Here is a 13,203-nt window from a genome sequence, read left to right on the forward strand (position 1 = left end):
GAGGGGGTGCACCACAGGGGAGGGGGGTGTGCTACAGGTGAGGGGGTACACCACAGGGGAGGGGGGCATGCTACAGGTGAGGGGAGCACACCACGGGGGGGTGCGTGCTACAGGTGAGGGGGGCACACAGCAGGGGAGGGGGGTGCACCACGGGAAAGAGGAGGGGTTGCTCGGAGGGGGAGGGGGAGATGGGGCCCTGGGGACGTCCTGCAGGGGGCACAGAATCGAGGCGTTGACAGGAACTGGTATGGTCATGTGGTCAGGAGGGCTGCCCCCCATCAGGAGCGTGCCCTGCCTGTTCCGAGAGTCAGAGCTGCCTGGGGTCCTCGGGGGTCCAGGGCCTGGGCTGGGGGCAGGGGTGTGCCCGGAGGTTGGCCATGAGTGGGTGCCCCCGCCGGCTGTCCCAGCGCTTCTGGGCCTGGGTGTGGGGTGACTCAGGGTCAAGGTGGGGGCTGTCCCCTCGGCTCACACGGACCCCTCCCTGGGCTGCCCCAGGCGGGTCCTGGTGTCGCAGGCGCCCCCTCTGGATTCTGACTCTAGGCTGGCTCTGTGGCAGTGGCGTGGGGCCCTCATGGGGTCAGAGCCCTGTCACCATCCCTCAGACGGCCCAGCGTGTGGTCAGGAGGGCTGGGAAAGGGCTGCTGGCCAGCTGCCCCAGGCAAGGTGGGGCTGCACCCCTGGGAGGACCCCACCCCAAAGCCACCCCTGCTGCACTCAAAGGTCGAAAGTGGCCTGCGGGGGGTGGTGGGGGGCAAAGGGCAGCCCTGCACAGAAGTCCCCCGCCCGCTCGCCTGCAGGGTGAAGGCTGCCCTGGCCAGGAAGGAGGAGACAGTGAACGCCCTCCGGAAGCAGCATGAGGTAGGTCCTGGGATTGTGGCTGTCCTGGGGCAGGGGCTGGGATGAGGGGATCCTGGTCTGAAGGCGCGTGTGTGCTGTGTGTCGCAGGCCGCGGTGAAGCGGGCGGACCACCTGGAGGAGCTGCTGGAGCAGTGCCGGCGGCCAGCCCTAACCGCCAAGTGAGCCGAGGGTCCGCCCCTAGGCCCGCAGGAGCCTCGGTGAAGACTGACACCTGTGGCCCCACCTGTGGCCCTGTGTGCGAAGCCCTGCCCCTCCGGCCCACCTGGCGCGAGGGGTGGGAGGTCCCGCGCTGTATTTTAACAGTAAAATGTGGTGGTTTTGTAGCTGTGCAGACTCTGCACTTGGCTCTCCTGGCGGGGGCGAGAGGGAGGGTCCGAGTGCAAACAGCTAGGCCAGCCCTCCTTCCCCAGCTGCCCCACCCCAAGCCCCCATCCTCCATCCTGTCGCCCTGTCCTCCCCTTGCCCCCAGGCCCTGAGCAGAGAGAAGGCCCTTTGTTCCTGGCCTCACAGTCCTCCCCGGCCTCCTCTTCTCCCCACCCCCCTGTCCTCCCAGGGCTCAGGGCTCCCCCCCCCGACCCAGGTGCCCACAGCCCACTGTCCAGGCTGAGCAGGCAGCCCTCCAGAAGACCCTATCCCCCCTTGGGGACCCCCAGCATGAGTGGCACTGCAGAGTCCAGATCCCCCACGTGGGAGGGAGTCCAGGAGAGGGGGCTGGATGGCCTGCCCGTGGGGAGAGGGCCTGCCCGGGGCGCCAGCCCATCGTGGCAGTTCCAGGCAGGGTGGCGCTCTGGAGGACAGCGGCTGGTGTCCCCGAGGCTCTCCCCTCCCTCTCAGACACCCAGTGTGGAGCTGGGCCCCTCTGCTCACCAGCCCCCCCATTCATTGGCCCCCCGGCTCATTGGCCCCCCGCTCGCCAGTCCTTCTGCTTGCCGGCCCCCCTGCTCGCCGGACCCTCTGCTTGCTGGACCCTTTGCTCGCCGGACCCTCTGCTCACCATCTGCTCAGCACCTGCAGGCTTTCCTTGGCTTTTCCTTTTTTCAGGGGCCTGTGAGGGAAGCAGGGGAGGGGAGGGCATCAGCCGTGGTCTCCCGGGTCAGTACTGCAGCGTCTCCACGAGAGCCAAGGCCCCAGATGAGGCAGCAGGGGCCCTGGAGTCAGGCGGAAACCAGGCACAGGCCCCTAGGAGCTGAGTGACTTTGGGCAGGAACCTTCCTCAGGCCGTGCCACTGGGCGCAGCCCGGGATCCTGCAGGCAGCCCTGTGTTGACTGGGTTCTTTCTGAAGCTGTTCAAGGAGGAGGTTCTGGGTCCCCTGCCCGGTACCCTCCCCTCCAGGTCGTCCCCCACCTGGCGATGAGGGGCAGGGAGAAAGCTGACTCGGCTCGAAGTCCTGGGCTGTGGTGAGGAGGGGCCCTGGCTCATTCGGGACACCAGGAGGGCCCCTTGACCACCCACGACTCCCCACCCTCACCCAACTCTGGCTGCACACACCCCAGAGACAGGAGGCCCCAAACTGGAGGGGCCCAGGGAGGACAGGACCGTGGGTCCTTGTCGGCAGGGCCCTGCAGCTGAGGCCTGGGAAGGAGCTGTTTCCTCACGCCCTTCAAGCTGCGGCATCCGGGAGGGACAGGGGACCCAATCGGGGGAGACGCCGGCTTCCCTGTCCTGGCACAAACTTTGATGCTGTGACCAGCCAGAGGTGTTCCCACCCGATGTTGCTGGGAGTCGCCTGGAGGGGGGGGTGGAGCGCTACATCGAGCTCTTCTCTGGAGTCGGGCTGAAACAGCAGACAGATGTTCAGGGGTGTTTGTTACAGGGACAGCGGGGGCAGGGGCGGGAGGTGTCTTTACAGGCAGGGAAACAGCCAAGCCTGGGGGTGGCTCTGGGGGACGGAGGGGGCCCTGAGCCCAGCTCCTGATCGACAGGTTCCCGCTTTATTCATCCACACACATATGTGCTCGTCCACTCGCACACTTACTGAGTGCCTGCTGTGTGCCAGCCACTCTCCCACCCCTCCCGACACCCCACTTTCATCAGCTTGCTTGGGTTCCCATTTTTGTCTTCACCCAAGTTTTGGTTACCACATATTATAATAAAGACGATTTGCCTTTGATGTCAAGGGGTCAGGCTTCCGGTCAGTTTCTGGGTCTCTGGCCCGCACGTGTCCTGTGCTGCGGCTGCGCACCCTGGCTGGGGGGCCTGCGTCCCTGAGAGGCTGCACTGGCCAGAGGGCATGCCTGCCTCTCCTGCCGGACTGTTGCTTCACTTAGATGGGTGCACCACAAAGCAGGGGGAACCAAGATGCCACTCCCAGTCCCTAGGGTTGGGGTGGGCAGGGGTGGCACTGCTCCAGTGGTCAGCTGTTAGGCCCAGCCTCCCAAGGAGGGGCCCAGGTCACTCCTGTTCCCCCCTTAGCCTTCTAGCACCTTCTGCTGCAGGTGGTTAGAGACCCAACAAATGAAGAGGCAGGAGGACTGGTGTGCTCCCTGGGCACGGAGGAGTCTGTGACCGGTGGGAGGGGGGAATACCCCGAGTCTCCACTGTCGGGGAACCTGGCTTCTGCCAGCTCAGTGATTCTCAAAGACCCTGGTGGCACAGTGGTTAAAGTTCTTGCTGCTAGCCAAAAAGTCAGCAGTTCGAACCCACTAGCCGCTCCATGGGAGAAAGATGTGGCAATCTGCTTCTGTAAAGATTTACAGCCTTGGGAACCCTATGGGGCAGTTCTACTCTGTCCTATAGGGTCATTATAAGTCAGAATTGACTTGATAACAGTGGGTGGGTTTCTTCCTTGTCCAGGCTGGTGGGTAGCAGGAAGTGAGTGGGGCCAAGTCTCTGGGCCCCCAGGCAGGACAAGGTTCCTAGGGGAGGGGACACACCCTGGCCAGGGTGGGGGCGGGGCTGTAAATGCACTCTATGAAAAACCAAACCAAACCCATTGCTGTTGAGTCGATTCTGACTGATAGTCACTCTGTAGGACAGAGTAGAACTGCCCCATAGGGTTTTCAAGGAGTGCCTGGTGGATTCAAACTGCCAACCAAAATGCACTCTACCTGGGGCTAATTCAACCCCCCTCCTTACCCTCTCCCCACGGTCCAGCCCACTCTCATGGGCTTAGTCCTCTCCCAGATAGATGCATTTCTGATCCACATTCCTTTTTTTTGAGGCAGATGACAGTGTCAAACAAGTCACTGAAGTTCCTGTTCTATGCCGGGCATATAACTTGTGATACAACCATGAACAAACAAACCAAACACCTTTCTGCTGTTCTAGCAGGGGAGACCAATAATCAACAATGAACTTAACACTCCGGGGTTTCCTCCCCTCTCCTTTCTTCGGATTTAATTTTTAAAAATTTTTATGGCTTCTTGAAAAGGATTCTTATATGTCAGCACTTTTCCCTTTCAAGTATTGCATTTAAGGCTATGAATTTTCCTCAAAGCACAACTTGAGCTGCACCTGACAAGTTTTGGTATATTGTATTTTCATTATTCTTAGGTTTGAAATATTTGCTAATTTGCATGGTGATTTATTTGATCCATGGGTTGTTTACAACCATATTGCTTTTCTTATCTTTTTGTTTTTGATTTTTAACTTAACTCCACTATGGTCAGAGAATATATTCTACATTATTTCAATCCTTTGATTTGATTGAGAATTGCTTCATGACCCAGCATTTGGTCAACTTTGGTGAGTGCTCCATCTGTGTATTTAAAAATAGCATGTATTCTGCAATAGTAGGATACGGAGTTCTGTATGTATATTAGTCAATTCATTGTGTTTTTCAAGTCTTCTATATCCTTACTGATTTCCTTCTTGCTTGTTCTGTCAATTACTTAGAGAGGAATGTTAAAACCTCCCACCATGATTATGCATTGTCTGTCTCATTTTTGCTTTATACATTTTGAGGCTATGTTATTAAGTGCACACACTTTTTAGATTGTTGTGTTTTCCTGGCGTATTGACCCTCTTATCATTTGAATGTCCCTCTTGACCTTTCGCAGTGATTCTTGCCTTTAAGTCTCCTTTATCTGGTGGTAGTTTAGTATACCAGTTTCTACTCAGTGTTTGCAGGTGTATCTTTGCCCTTCTCTGCTTTCAACCTTTCTATCACCTTATTCTTGTTCTAGAGGGTTTCCTTTTGCTCATGGCAGGCAGTTAGCGTAGGGATGAGGCAGATCCTCTGGGACCGGCTGATGGTGAAGCTGGGGTCTAGGCTCTGTGAGTACCTGTTTGTGTTCCATCTGTCCTCACTCTGAGTAGGTGGTCCCTTAGGAGCTATAGGCAAAGCCCCCTTCCTTGACAAGTCCTGAGCACAGGAGAGGCCGAACACCATCCTTCACTGCCCGGGCTGTCAGCTACTGCTACCAAGAGCCAGATGCCTGACGGGAACCCATGCCAATGTCAGGTTCACCTCTCAGGCTCCCTTCTCTGGGATCTCGGAACCTTGTGTCCTGCTGGTTTGTTTTCTCACCAAATAAACCTAAGAAATAAGTGACTGTCAGTGTGTTAGACAGTGGTGAGTGCTACAGGAAAACAGGTCAGGTCAGGGAGGTCTGGGCATAGTTAGAACCCAGCAGGAAAAGACTGACCTCACTGAGATGGGACACTGGAGGAAAACACTGCAGGAGACAAGGAGCTTGTCACACAATCTCTGAGGGGACAGCCATGTAAAGGCCCTGAGGCAGGGATGTGTCTGGCTGAGGAGCAGTGAGGCCAGTGTGGCTGGAGCGGAGTAGGGTCTGAGGTCAGAGAGGTCATGGGGACCTGAGGAGCCTCCGGAAACTTCCGAGCAGAGTAACAAAGCCAACTTCTGTTTTAGAAGGAACCCTTCAATACTGGAGGATTCTATGGGCAAATTATTGAACAACGCAGGAAGCATCAGAAGAAGATAGAAGGAATACATAAAAGTCACTGTACCAAAAAGAATTGGTCAATGTTCAACCATTTCAGGAAGTAGGATCTGATCGGGAACTGATGGTACTGAAGAAAGAAATCCAAGCTGCACTGAAGGCATTGTTGAAAAACAAGGCTTCAGGAATTGACGGAATATCAATCGAGATGTTTCAACAAATGGATGCAATGCTGGAAGCGCTCACTCGTCCATGCCAAGATTTTAGGAAGACAGCTGTCTGGCCAACTGACTGGAAGAGATTCATATTTGTGCCTTTTCCAAAGAAAGGTGATCCATCGGAATGTGGAAATTATTGAACAATATTATTAATATCACACATAGATAAAATTTTGCTGAAGAGAATTCAAAAATGGTTGCAGCAGTACATCGACAGGAAAGTGCCAGGAATTCAAGGCAGATTCTGAAGAGGACGTGGAATGAGGGATAGCATTGCTGATGTCAGATGGATCCTGGCTGAAAGCAGTGGATACCAGAGAGTGGTTTACCTGTGTTTTATTGACTATGCGAAGGCATTCGGCTGTGTGGATCATAACAAATTACGGATAACATTGAGGAGAATGGGAATTCCAGAACACTTAATTGTGCTCATGAGGAACCTGTACACAGATCAAGAGGCAGTTGTTCGAACAGAACAAGGGAATACCGCGTGGTTTAAAGTCAGGAAAAGTGTGCATCAGAGTTGTATCCTTTCACCATACTTATTCAATGTATATGCTGAGAAAATATTACGAGAAGCTGGACTATATGAAGAAGAACACAGCATCAGGATTGAAGGAAGACTCATTAACAACCTGCGATATACAGATGACAGAACCTTGCTTGCTGAAAGTGAAGAGCACTTGAAGCACTTACTGATGAAGATCAAAGACCACAGCCTTCAGTATGGATTACACCTCAACTTAAAGAAAACAAAAATCTTCACAACTGGACCAATAAGCAACATCATGATAAACGGGGAAAATATTAAAGTTGACAAGGATTTCATTTTACTTGGATCCATAATCAACACCCATGGAAGCACCAGTCAAGGAATCAAACAACATATTGCATTTTGCAAATCTGCTGTAAAATACCTCTTTAAAGTGTTAAAAAGCAAAGATGTCACTTTGAAGACTAAGGTGTATTTGACCCAAGCCACGGTGTTTTCAATCGCCTCATATGCATGCAAAAGCTGAGCAATGAATAAGGAAGCCCAAAGAAGAATTGATGCCTTTGAATTGTGGTGTTGGCGAAGAATATTGAATATACCATGGACTGCCAGAGGAAGGAACAAATCTGTCTTGGAAGAAGTACATCTGGAATGCTCATTAGAAGCAAGGATGGCGAGACTGTCTCACGTACTTTGGACATGTTGTCAGAAGGGACCAGTCCCTGGAGAAGGACATCATGCTTGGTAAAGTAGAGGGTCAGCGAAAAAGAGGAAGACCCTCAGTGAGATGGATTGCAATGAAGTGGCTACAACAGTGGGCTCAAACATAACGATTGTGAGGATGGTGCAGGAGTGTGCAGTGTTTTGTTCTTTTGTGCATGGGCTCGCCATGAGTCAGATCCACAGCACCTAACAAGGACACTTTAGAAGGAGCCCCAGCTGCTGTGGTGGGAATAAACTGTCGACAGGTTGAGGCGCGGAGACCAATTGAGAAGCTCTGGCTGTTATCCAGGGGAGAGGTGATGTGGCCAGAATGGTGGGGGGAGGGGGGCCTCTGGGCACCTGTTGAAGGCAGAGGCAGGTGGGTGTGAAAGAGTGAGGGGTGATGTATGGATTATAGCTGCCACCGCAGACAAGCAGCCATGGCCCCAGGGAAGTTCCTCTCTGGCTTGTGATCGCCCAGCAGGGGGTCCAGACTGCAGACATCTTCACTTATGGGAAAGGGGGGGCTTTGGGGTGTAATAGCCCAGCAGTGGGTCCTGACTGGCAGGCATCTTATGGGGTGATGGGGGCTTGAGGGACTCTGCCCACCCTGTGGCCCTTCCATCCCTGAGGCCTGAGTCCTCGGGGCCAGCAAGCAGGTAGAGGAGGAACCCTACTGGCTGCAAACCACAGCCCTAGTGGCCCACCTCTGGGCAACTTCCGTGGCGAGAAGTGCGGAGCTGGGAGGCTGGCCTCGGGCAGAGGGTGTGCACAGCCCCTGCAGAACAGTTCACGGCTCTGCCTCCGTGAGGTTTTGGCCCGAGCAGCCTGAAGCCTGAAGCTGTCACGGCTGAGACTTGGGGGGAAGGGCGGCGCGGGAGGAGGGTCAGGCGATGGCAGGTGGGCAGGGTGAAGGTCTCAGGTATGGACACAGCCGCCAGCATACAGGTGGGTGTGCGGGAAGCATCAGGTGTGTGAGTGTGGGTGGGCATTGAAGGGGACTGAAGGGGAGGCCGGGGAAGCGTTCAGGGAGGTGGGAGGTGAACACAGCTGGCCCTGGACTCTCTGGCCGGGGTGTGGGTCCCGGGCAGCCGGGACACTGCTCAGCAACTGAGGAGGGGTCCTGCTGGGGTCTTCACGCCCGAGAGCGGGGTGCTGAGAGGTCAGGGAGGGGCTAGGGCTGGCCGCGGTGATGGCTCTCTGCGCAGGTGGCTGGGTGATGGGGAGACTGAGGCCCACGTGGGTGGTGGCTACACAGGTAGGCGTGAGGGCATGGGGTGGGGAGGAGGGGAGGGGCAGGGGCCACGCCGCCCCCACCGCCTCCCCTCCTGTTTTCTGCCCACCCCCAGCCGTCCCCACACACCCTGGCTGAGCTCCACCGACACCCACAGACACACAGCGTGCAGCATTGTTTAATGCAATTTTTCTTTCACTTTCCTGGACAAGCTGCCCCCGACCCCTGGCCTCCTCCTTGGGCTCGCCCCGGGGTGTCCACTGGGCACACAGGACCCAACGGTGACCCCGGGCCTTGACCGGGCCAGGGAGGGCGCCACTACTTCTTGGGAATTTTCTCCTTTTTGATCAAGTCAGAAAATTCTAGAGCAGGAGACAGGTTCCTAATAAACAACCCCAGTCCTGTGCCCCGCCCCAAACCCTGCAGGCCCTTTAGCTCCTGGGGGTGTGGGCCATGCCCCCTTTTATGGGAGGACCCCGCAACCCGGAAGCCCAGATCCTGTTGGGGACAGGAAGGACAGAGCCAGTACCGACCCAGCATCACTAATGACAGGTCCCCTGTGCCCGCCTGGTGGGGTGAGCATGAACCCCGCTGGGGCTGGAGCTGGGGGTGGTCTGTGGAAGACCCTCAGGAATTCCCACCAGACCTTCTGAAGCAGGTGCCCCTGGGGTCGCCCCTCCTTTCCCAGGGAGGAAACTGAGGCACAGAGAGGCTGGTGACCCGAGTCCTTGGTGAACTCCTCGGCCAGGCTGTCCCGCTTGAAGTCTGTGGGCCCCCCAGGGGTCTCCTGGCGTTTGGCAGGCCAGACACAGAGGCCCAGGGAAACAAGATGGGCCAGGCCTCAGCTGAGAAAGAGCATCTGCAGCAAGCCCTCCGAGCGCTATCGTTGGTGCCCCTTCCCACCCTCTGTCCTCCAGGCCCTGCTGGCTGCTGGGGAGCATGGACGGGATGGCAGGGGGACCCATGTCCTCAGGGCGGGCCCCATGAGCTCCTCAAATTCCGCTCGCTCTGGACTGCAGCCCTTACCCAGCTCCCACCATCCCGTGCCCTGGAAACGCAGCTGTCTGCCCGGCCTGCCCTCCTTCACATCCCCCTGCAGTTCCTCAGGTCCCGGGCCCTGCCTCCATGGCCCCCTCCCCACCTGGCCCTACCCACTCCACCCCACCCCTCTCCTCTGCTCACAAACCTCTGTGACTTCTCTAGTCCCCGTGAGACTCCCCATCCCACTTAGCACATCTGAGACTCAGTTTTCCCATCTGTAAAATGGGAGTGATGGCTGCAAGGACTCGGGGGAGCGTAGGCCCAGCACAGCATGGGCCAGAGATGGGCGCTTGATGGGGCTGACTGTGGGGGGGCGGGGAGAAGGGCCAAGGTCAGAGGCTGGGCAGGCCATCCCCAGGGCTGGGGTCCTGCCCGGCAGACTTCACGCCTGCTGTACCCACCTTCAAAGTTGATCCTCCTGTCCCCATCCATGTCAGTCGCCTGGATCATGGCCTCCGCCTCCTCATCCATCAGCGGGGTGGCTGGCACACTGCTCAGGATGGTGGACAGGGTGTACCTGGGGCCAAGGGCGGGCTCAGGTGAGGCCCACAGGAGCTAGGCCAGCCGGAGGGGAATCCGCCGTTGCCCATGGTTTATAGACAGGCAGGAGATGAGGCCCGGGGAGGTAAGGGCCAACCGGAGGGGCGTCTGCCGATGCCCGTGGTTTACAGACAGGTGAGGGACTGAGGCCCGGGGAGGTAAGGGCCAGCCGGAGGGGCGTCTGCCGATGCCCGTGGTTTACAGACAGGTGAGGGACTGAGGCCCGGGGAGGTAAGGGCCAGCCGGAGGGGCGTCTGCCGATGCCCGTGGTTTACAGACAGGTGAGGGACTGAGGCCCGGGGAGGTAAGGGCCAGCCGGAGGGGCGTCTGCCGATGCCCGTGGTTTACAGACAGGTGAGGGACTGAGGCCCGGGGAGGTAAGGGCCAGCCGGAGGGGCGTCTGCCGATGCCCGTGGTTTACAGACAGGTGAGGGACTGAGGCCCGGGGAGATAAGGGCCAGCAGGAGGGGGGCAGTGCTGTCCCCGAACCCCTGAACCCTGTTTCCTGCTTGGCCGGTGCTGCCAGCCTTCCGAAAGGCCGGCTGGGGGCCCAAGGGGGGCCTGGAGCTGCTAGGGTGGGCTGTCAGTGGCCACAGGAGGGGGTGCTGGCAGAGCCCTGGCCTTACTTGATCTCGTTCCACTCGATGAAGCCGCTGTTGTCCTTGTCCAGCATCTGGAAGGTCTTTCGGATGACAGCCTCCAGCTGCCCCGAGGCCTGGAACCTCCGCATGTACTTGAAGAACTTGAGGTAGTTGAAGGACCCTGGGGCCAGGCAGGCTGGTCACCCGGGGGCAGTCCATCTGGTGGACTCAGAGGTAGGTGCTTGGAGGGTACAGCCAGGAGCCCGGGAGCTTGGCCCACCCCCACCCTGATCCTGCCGGCCTCCCCTTGGCCCCACCCCCCACCCCCCACAGGTCACAACATCCTGTGCCGTCAGTCCAAGGAAAGGTGTGGGCCCCCACGGGCCCTTCTGTCCACTGCTTCTCAGCACAGCTGGGCTGGTAGGGCACTGTGTCTGGGAGAGGGTGCTGTGCCTGGGATGGGGGTGCTGTGCCTGGGTGGAGGATGCTGTACTGGGGTGTGTGCTGTGCCAGGGGGGTGCTGTGCTGGGGGTGCTGTACCGTGGTGTCTCATATCCGTGGGCAGCAGCTCGATGTCCTTTTCCGACAGGGATGTGCCCAGGGCCAACTTCCTCATCTGGGAGAAGGCCTTGTCCATCCTGCCCCTGGGCATGGCCAGGTGTGAGGAGTCTGCTCAGGCCACGTCTGGCAGGGAGAAAGCCCCTCCCTGCCCAAGTGGGGGTCCCCAAGGAGCCCGAGCAGGACTGGGGGGGGGGTCACTGTCCCAGCCCCATGGTGGCATCCTGTGCCCAGGACCCAGGAGGAAGGCAAGGCCTCAGGCCACTGTTGCCCTCCTCCTCTGCATCTGTGTCCACCCCCCCTTGCTAGCTGGGCCACCCTAGGGCCTTGTACCCATTTCTCAGAAGAAGAAATTAAGGCCTGGAGACAGGGCACTGCTTAGCTGGGCAAAGGGGGCAGCTTTCTGAGCACGGAGTGGAAGTCTCCCTGTCCTTCAAGGCCCATCACAAAGCCACCTCCTCCAAGTCTTGGCTCCTCCTGGAGCCGCTTCCTCCAGGAAGTCTTCCTGGTTAACCTGAGGCACCACTGCCTCATCCTGTGACTGCGGGGCCTTGGCCTCACTTTCCTGGACCCCAGGCTGCGCCCTGGGCACCATCCTGACTGGTGCCGACTGGTCCCTGCCCTGCGGCGAGGTGTGCTGGGCACCACATGTTTGCCCTGTGCCTGGGCGGCCGTGGGGTGAGCTGCTCTCCACCGAGTCTTTCCCAGAGACTATCCATCCCGCCCCCTCAGCCCCTCACTCAGCGCCCGCAGCCCGAGCAGGGGCAGCCACAGCCATCCCCCTGCATGGCGGGGGGTGGGGGGCGGTAGGCCCGGGTGGGTTGCAGCGGGTGTGGGGCACTGTCCCCCTTTCTGGAGAGTTTGTGCAGTGCCAGGGTTCTGGCCAGCCTGGCGGGTGGGTGGGGGTCTGGGCACAGGTGGCGCGGGCAGGCGGGGCGGGCCCTCCGCAGCAGCAGCGGCGTGTGACCACCGGGCGCTCTGGTTGCGTCCCCAGGGGTGTTGGGTTCAGGGGCGCTGGCAGACCAGCTATGTTGGAGAGCCGGGGGGGCGGGGCCGGCGGGTGCGAGGAGCAGCTGGGGCTCCTGGGCGCTCTTGAAAGTTCACGTGCTGGTGACCGCTTCTGGAACACTCTCCCGCCCATCAGGAGCAGCGGCCCAGAGGGTCAAAGGTTGCATCTCAGCCCTCGCAGCCTGGGAAGCTGCTGGACACAGCCCGGGCGGCTCTGTCCTCCAGCCCTGCCCTCCGGCCTGGGCAGTCCCATGGCTGCTCCAAGCCTCCTTTCCTCAGCTGGGAAGTGGGGGGCCCTGCCCACCCTGCCTCCCGCAGGGTCCTGTGAGGAGCCAAGAGGGGAGGGGAAGGAGAAGGCTTTAGACGCTGCACTGGGCCTGTAGCGGGGTCCTCCCCGACCCCGACCTCACCCCTAAGGGGACTCTGGCAGACAGAGGTGGGTGGGGAAGGGGCAGGGGCCAGCCGGGAGTGGCTGAGTGAAGACCCCTGATTGGAGACCCCGATTCCCTGTCCTGGATCCCCTCAGGCTCAGCCTCCCCCCCCACATCTTGGGGGAGGACACCCCGCCCTGCCAACTCAGCGTCACCACACTTTCTGGAGCAGGGATTGGCGGGGAGACCCTGTCCTGTTTCCGGCAGCTCCGGGAGCGCCCTGTTGTGCCCCACCCCCAGCCCCACTGAAGGTCTCAAGGTCAGAGGCCCCACTGTGCACCTCCCACGCCCCCCAACAAAGGCAGGGGCCTGAGACCAGAAGCTGGGGAAGAAGGCAGGGCCAGGCCATTTATTTTTATCTCCGCGTCCAAGCCTGTGACTGTATTTCCTCAGGTCCCAGGGGTGAGCTGGGCTGGCCCGCCGGGGGGCTGCGAAGCATTTACACAGCTCCCCAGCCTCCTCCCCACTGGCCTGCGTCCCTCCCGGCCTGCCTCCCCCCAGCCTGCCTCCCCCACCCTGGCCTCCTTCCCCCATCTTACCTCCCCCCAGGCTTCTGCTGGGTTTTCAGCCCCCAGGAGGGCTCTGCCCCTCCCCGCAACTGCCCTCCACACCCACAGCAGCCCGATCTATAAGGCCAGGAGACCTCACTAGACATCCACACGCACGCCAGACCAACAGGGCCCACTCAGAC

The 13,203-nt window shown here is 59.0% G+C and overlaps 1 protein-coding gene across 1 annotated transcript; it reads right to left on the reverse strand.

Moving 5' to 3' along the window:
* Positions 1-8,671: 8,671 nt before the first annotated feature.
* On the reverse strand, positions 8,672-11,152 carry PVALEF (parvalbumin like EF-hand containing). The gene is made up of 4 exons (XM_023729128.1): positions 11,056-11,152; positions 10,561-10,696; positions 9,796-9,911; positions 8,672-8,715 (listed from the first exon to the last, which is right to left on the reverse strand). Exons 1-4 carry the CDS (start codon positions 11,150-11,152, stop codon positions 8,672-8,674), a joined length of 393 nt encoding a protein of 130 aa, XP_023584896.1.
* Positions 11,153-13,203: the final 2,051 nt, after the last annotated feature.

Source organism: Trichechus manatus, unplaced genomic scaffold, assembly GCF_000243295.1.
Source record: "Trichechus manatus latirostris isolate Lorelei unplaced genomic scaffold, TriManLat1.0 scaffold00028, whole genome shotgun sequence".
Classification (NCBI taxonomy): domain Eukaryota; kingdom Metazoa; phylum Chordata; class Mammalia; order Sirenia; family Trichechidae; genus Trichechus; species Trichechus manatus.

What these genes read in the sequence shown, in the direction of transcription:
- PVALEF (XM_023729128.1), bottom strand. Translation starts at nt 11,152, where the DNA reads ATGGACAAGGCCTTCTCCCAGATGAGGAAGTTGGCCCTGGGCACATCC. An exon ending in ATCGAGTGGAACGAGATCAA is followed by an intron (nt 9,912 to 10,560) that starts GTAAGGCCAGGG and finishes CCTTGGCCCCAG; the next exon opens with GTACACCCTGTCCACCATCC. An exon ending in CAGGAGGATCAACTTTGAAG is followed by an intron (nt 8,716 to 9,795) that starts GTGGGTACAGCA and finishes CTCCTGCTCTAG; the next exon opens with AATTTTCTGACTTGATCAAA.